At 32.0% G+C, this 6,785-nt stretch overlaps 1 protein-coding gene across 1 annotated transcript; it reads right to left on the reverse strand.

Annotated features, from left to right (window-relative positions):
- Nucleotides 1-624: 624 nt before the first annotated feature.
- On the reverse strand, nucleotides 625-6,452 carry LOC149416353 (uncharacterized). The gene is made up of 4 exons (XM_089641964.1): nucleotides 6,347-6,452; nucleotides 5,915-6,118; nucleotides 5,253-5,405; nucleotides 625-686 (listed from the first exon to the last, which is right to left on the reverse strand). Exons 1-4 carry the CDS (start codon nucleotides 6,405-6,407, stop codon nucleotides 625-627), a joined length of 480 nt encoding a protein of 159 aa, XP_089498090.1. The 5' UTR covers nucleotides 6,408-6,452.
- Between the last annotated feature and the right edge of the window lie 333 nt (nucleotides 6,453-6,785).

A 6,785-nucleotide genomic window follows, 5' to 3' on the forward strand; every position in this document is an offset into this window, starting at 1 on the left:
CGATTCTTAGACAGAAAAGGTAACAGTATTTTAAACCGTTATTCTGAAAACCATTTTATTCTTTTCTAGACCACATTTTGCATCTTCACACATTTAATTTGAATAAATAAATAAATAAGAAATAATAATAAAATTATTTTTAGACGTTAGGATAAAAAAGTAAAAAAAATAATTTATTAATATTCGTATGCAACACTAGAAACATACACAGGTATCTATTAAAAAAATATTCATGCCATTAATTGACATCTTTAATAACCCAATTAAACACTTAAAAAAGTCGAACCTTTTTTTATGGATTTTTTATTATGCTTGAAATAAATGTGATTTTACCGGGATACCCCGTTCTGAGGTCACAATTAATCACATCAAGCTGATAACGTGATGAAGCCCTGTAAAGGTATTTCAAAGACAATCTAAAAAAGTTTCCCACCCGTCGACTTTTCTGGCTGAATGGGTCGTCTTGAATTATTTTATGGCTGGGGAAGATAGATGACGTCACAGAAGTGATTGTATTTTAGATTCTGGAGTGTAGTAGCACATCCCCGTCTCATCTCCCGTCAAGATATAGTCCAGAAAAGCTTCGCCCTTCTGTGCAAAATGATCCAGAATTTCACGCGGATCTTATACGGACGTGAGGTGGCGGGAGCGCACGATGACATCTCTATCGGAAGAATTTACTGTGTCTGAAAACAATGGCCGACAAACATGCGGGACCAAACACACTTAGGTACTGTTAAACACCAGGTGCGCCAACTTCGAAACTTGGATGATCTTCGTAATAAAATAAAATATAACGCGAAGGTGAATGGTAGAAGAAATCGGGGACGCCCGACTATATTGCGTCGATCAGGTGAACCAGATACTTGAGTATGTTAAGAAAAACAGCATAATAGATGTTTGAGATTATCTTTTCCTTTACTATATACCAACCCGAAACCTGGGAATGAGACTTACTTACCATAATATGTGTATAAAGAGTTTTTATTTTAATAAATTGTTTTAAAATAACAGAAAATAATATGTAAGCATCGGAGATAATTCGAGAGTAAAAACTATGGAGTTCCTCAAGGATCCTTACTGGGGCCACTCATATTCCAAATGAACAAATATGATATTAGTCAATTGACTAAATATCGATATCTTCTTATACGCAGATGAAACTGCGATATTTTACGAAAGCAAAAACTGTGAAATTTTACTACAACAATCTTTAGTCGATCTTAATATATTGAAAAAATATCGGTTAATTTCTAAAAAAAACGGTAAACTGACCTTAAGGTCACCAAAAAGAATGACGTCGTAACATAAACAATTACAAAAAAAAGAAAGAAACCTACATAATCCAGATGTGAAATATAAATGGGGCTACAAACTGACAAACACTTGACCTTTAAACAGCACATAGAAAGGTTGAAAGAAAAAATCATTCAACTAATTGATGTATTTGGTAGAATATCTAACCTTATACCAACAGAAGTAAAGATGGGCTTATACATTAACTTAATACAGTCCCACCCAAATTATCTGATATAAATATGAAGAAACACACACACATTACTAACCTTACCGATTAGCAAATAATACATAATAAAATTATTAATAAAATTCATTAACTATAACACACATGCCCCCACGAAAATACCATACAAAGAAATTAACTAATTAAAAATTGTATAAATAAACGAGAAACATATGACTTTTTAACTATTAAATACAAAATGTACCAGTACACACGAATACAATATTTATAAAAACGTCACAAGAACACGAACACTATATTGGACAATATAGTAAGTTGTACACAAATACAGTAATGACTGAAAGAGGTAAGAGAAGCACAGGTGATGAGTGTTTTAATATTAACATCCCTATAAGAACATGAATAATTAGTAACACAATAGTTACCAATCATAAAAAAAAATTCTTCACTATGATTCAGCACTTGTTTCATAAGTGTGTGGTTTCTAAAACATTATTTCGTTTAAAATATATACATATTACAGATTTACAGAAGAAAAGAATATGGTTCTAAAAACTAATCACAGTAAAATGTTTCTCGTATTTGAGTTGGGGAGTAGTGCCATTACAATATACATAAGGTAAAGAAAAGAAAGAAAGATTCTATTTATAAAATAAGAAAAAAATAGTATGAAAACAAAAGTGTAGGTAATGAAATAGACCAATATAGCAGTTACCAAATTAGATACATAGGAAATGTAAATAAATTTATGAATATGGATGTTGTAAAATAAATATAATATTATTAAATTTTGATTAATAAGCGGGTGGTAGGTGGTAAGTATATGGAGTTATTCTATTCAGTTGGAATAAAGCAGAGCTGATAATATTGCAAGAGTAGGTACATAATAAATTGCGAAAAATAAGCTATTGGTTTGTTAGAATTCTGATACAATATTTCAAGAGGATATGTTAAAAAAAAGAAAAATATATTTATATATAAATATTTTTTTTGTTAATTAATGATAAAATGAAATAATTTAATTTACAAAGTTTGAAATATTAAAATTTGCATTTTATCAATACGAACATTTAATAAAAAAGATACGTAAAAAATCGTTATATGAAAATAAATATTACAATTATCTTTGGGTTGATAAAGTAGTTGTTTTACTTTGTAATTTTGATTTTATGTGGAAGTGCACTAAAAAAAATTAAACTTTGATAAGTGTAATGGTGTTAAGAAGCACTTATTTTAAATTATGGGATTTCTAAGTTGCCACGTGATCCTTATCGATTTCTTATTTGTGGAAATGTTACTGTAGTATTGGAATGATCCCGCGTGAATCAGCACGTGGCACGTCAAGTATTTCTTTTGAGTACATGTATAATTGCACTTAAAAGAATTATTTGGAAGACGAAAAAGAGTTTTCGCCACTGTGAGTCAGCATATGTGTCGTCAATTTTCCCTTTTGAAAAAATGAGCTATTGCACTAAGAACATGAAAAAGGTTTTTTACCAGTGTGAGTCAGCATGTGGCTTATCAATTGTACCTTTTGCGAAAATGAGTTATTGCACAAAGAACATGAAAAAGGTTTTTCTCCAGTGTGAGTCAGCATATGTCTCGTCAAATTTCCCTTTATAAAAAATGAGCTTTTGCACAAAGAACATAAAAAAGCTTTTTTTCCAGAGTGAGTCAGCATGTGGTTTATCAAATGTACCTTTTGCGAAAATGAGTTATTGCACAAAGAACATGAAAAAGGTTTTTCTCCAGTGTGAGTCAGCATATGTCTCGTCAAATTTCCCTTTATAAAAAATGAGCTTTTGCACAAAGAACATAAAAAAGCTTTTTTTCCAGAGTGAGTCAGCATGTGGCTTACCAACTGTCCCTTTTGCGAAAATGAGTTATTGCACAAAGAACATGAAAAAGGTTTTTCTCCAATATGAGTCAGCATATGTCTCGACAAATTTCCCTTTTGAAAAAATGAGCTATTGCACAAAGAACAAAAAAGTTTTTCTCCAGTGTGAGTCAGCATGTGTCTCTTTAGATAGCTTTTTAGAGAACATGAATAGTTGCACTCCAAACATGAAAAAGGTTTTACTCCAGTGTGAGTCCGCATGTGTATCTTTAGAGAGCCATTTTGAAAACATGAATAGTTGCACTCCAAACATGAAAAAGGTTTTACTCCAGTGTGAGTCCGCATGTGTATCTTTAGAGAGCCTTTTCGAGAACATGAATAGTTGCACTTCAAACATGAAAAAGGCTTTTCTCCAGTGTGAGTCAGCATGTGTATCTTAAGATAGCTTTTTAAAGAACATGAATAGTTGCACTCCAAACATGAAAAAGGTTTTTCTCCAGTGTGAGTCCGCATGTGTATCTGTAGAGAGCCTTTTTCAAAACATGAATAGTTGCACTCCAAACATGAAAAAGGTTTTACTCCAGTATGAGTCCGCATGTGTATCTTTAGATAGCCTTTTCGAGAACATGAATAGTTGCACTTCAAACATGAAAAAGGCTTTTCTCCAGTGTGAGTCAGCATGTGGATCGACAAAATTCCCTTTCGCGAGCGTGAATAGTTGCACACAGAACATGAAAAAGGCTTTTCTCCAGTGTGAGTCAGCATGTGGATCGACAAAATTCCCTTTCGCGAGCATGAATAGTTGCACACAGAACATGAAAAAGGTTTTTCACCGATGTGGGTCAACATGTGCCTCCTCAGAAGGTTCTTAAGATTCGACTTATATTTGCACTCAGAACATGAAAAAGGTTTTTTGCCACTGTGAGTCAGCATGTGGCACTCCGTGGTTTCAGTTGATTGTGTCTTCAGATCTGACGAAATTTTGAAAAAAAGGATAATTAGTAAGCTTCATGTGACTTATTAATTTCGTGTCAGAAAAGAACTCACGTAAAAGTACAAAAATAGGTTCCAACAGGAACAGGTGACTAATTTGTGCCGTGCACTTATTTTAAACTTTTGAATTAAAACGCCAAGTTTTAAATAGATTTACTTTTTAAAACAATTTTATTAATAAATAGTGTTTGCAATGTAATGTGAAGAATTAAAAATTATTATTCTTACAAAGACTTTTCATAGATCATAGTTTTTAGCTACAGAAAATATTCATTCACCGGGCATCACATTCATCTTCAAATATCTCATCAGTATTTTCAGACGTGTTGCTGCAAGATAAACCATTTCAAAGGCCGCATATAACAGAACACTCCAATTCTGCTCGGTTGTTTTTTTCAGGAATTTATGTGAATACGGGAAATCAGTGCGACAAATGTTAATTATTATTTCCCTTTATTTCTGTATTGTAAATTGTCAGTATTTACTACGAAATTACTTCTGCAGCAACCAAATCAAACACACTCGACCATTTAGATTTCACTTTTAAGCTCCATTCGCGAATTTATGTTTTGCAATATTCATAATCTTTACATCGAAAACATCTTTTTTCACAAATTCAGTTTTCCAGAAAATTTAAGTTATTTTCTAACTGCCTTAGATATGTGAAAATAATAAAAGCAAATACTATGTTTGGATAAATTTTCGTTGACCTTAAAATAAAAAGGAAAAATAATTGCTTCAAAAAAAAAATATAAAAATCAAAAAAAAAATTTAAATCACAATCTCACAATTATTTGTAGGTAGTTATATAAGGAGTTCCATTTTGGAATTAATTTTTTCATATGTTTTAGTTTCGGAGACTTTTTACCAGAAAACGTCAGCATTCAGTTTTTTTTTGTCTAGATTAACTGGACTACTAAGAATGAAAAAACATTTTACCTTCTGTCTGGACAATTCTTTCAAAGCGTTCTAAGCACTCCTTTTTAACATCCGGCAGGTCTATGTCAATTTCCGTATATGGAAATCCCCCTTCAACTTCTTCTCGGGGTCCAAGCTCCGCCTTGATGGTAACAGACTCTTTATTAAAGCAACCTGAAAGACAATACAATTAAGTATATTAACCATCAATGTACAAAAAAACTTGTTTTAAATTAAAATTAAAAAAATTCAAATTAAAGTAAAATATTTACGACAAAAGATAACACTGGTTGACCACACAGGAGCAATAATAAGGTGAAAAGACTTTAATCTGAATATAGGAAATAATAAAGAGGCCAGATGTTACTTCAAGGACCGATGTTTCAAGAAGGAAAACATTTACTCTTGACTACCTTCAGAACACGGTTTTATTATTATAAGTCAATGGAATGATATTTTCTTTCATAAATATTTAGTTAATAGACACGAATATATGTAAAAATACAAATGAGGGTTTATGGTGAGCTATACTTGAGCCAAAAGAGTTTTGTAGTTTAGCAGTTATAGCAAAGATTTATTTTAAAGTAAATACGTCCTGTTTGCACGACATTTCGAAACGGACATGGATTCCGAATATCCGAATTAAACATTCTACATTTTATACGAATGCAATGAAAACAAACCGTCTGTCTGAGTACTCTCCTCATATTGCAAACATTCCTTCTTTATATCTGGAAGATCGAAATTTATATCTGTATACGGTATTTCATCTCCGCCTTCCTCCTGGGGCCCTGGTTCCGTTTTGATGGAAACAGTCTCTTGATTTGGTAGATCCATGGCACTGCTGTTGTAGCGTTTGGTAATTTGTTCCGGCCAAACAAATATACCTGAAAAAGAACATAGTTGTGACGGAACCCCACTTTGTATCTGCTGTGAAAATTTGGTTAGGCTTGTAATATTCTGTAAAATCAAGAAATAGTATTCATAACACATTATTGGAAATTAGGATATAATTACGTGTGTACCTTGACCTTGAAGTTAAAACATTTGAAAACGGTTGAAAAAGTCGTCGTTAATGGTCAGATAACTCATATTTATAAATAAATAGGAATTACCGTTACGCTTTAGGTACCGATTGGCGCAAGTTAAACTAGATAGTTTTAGACATTTGAGCATGACATAAGAACAGTGGTCGCTACCAAAATGAAGAGCAATGAAAATAAAAATTATCACTGACTAATATCAACCATCGTAACTATACTTAATAACTATCACACGTATGGGATTATGCGTTAAACTGCGCGGGTGACAGGATGAAACACTGGACGTTGAAGAAAGCAAAATGTCAAAAAATATATGAGTTAAACATAGACAGTAAAGTCATAGACAATTATTTTTATAATTTAAGAATAAAATTTGACAAAATACAATATTCTACAGCAGCACACATAAGCGTAACTACTAGTGATGGGAATGTTCGAAATATTTATATAATCGATTTTTTTTAACCGAAACATCAAAAGAATCGAATGATCCATTCGAATGAATGGCTCT

The sequence above is a fragment of the Hesperophylax consimilis genome, chromosome 17 (assembly GCF_061612785.1).
Source record: "Hesperophylax consimilis isolate HC1 chromosome 17, BYU_Hcon_1.0, whole genome shotgun sequence".
In the NCBI taxonomy this organism is placed as follows: Eukaryota; Metazoa; Arthropoda; class Insecta; order Trichoptera; family Limnephilidae; genus Hesperophylax; species Hesperophylax consimilis.

Excerpts from the sequence above, each read along its gene's own strand:
- LOC149416353 (XM_089641964.1), bottom strand. The coding sequence starts at position 6,407 with ATGCTCAAATGTCTAAAACTATCTAGTTTAACTTGCGCCAATCGGTAC. Across the intron at positions 6,119-6,346 it reads TCGGTACCTAAAGCGTAACG|GTATATTTGTTTGGCCGGAA; the intron begins GTAATTCCTATT and ends GTTCTTTTTCAG. Across the intron at positions 5,406-5,914 it reads GGAGAGTACTCAGACAGACG|GTTGCTTTAATAAAGAGTCT; the intron begins GTTTGTTTTCAT and ends ATTGTCTTTCAG.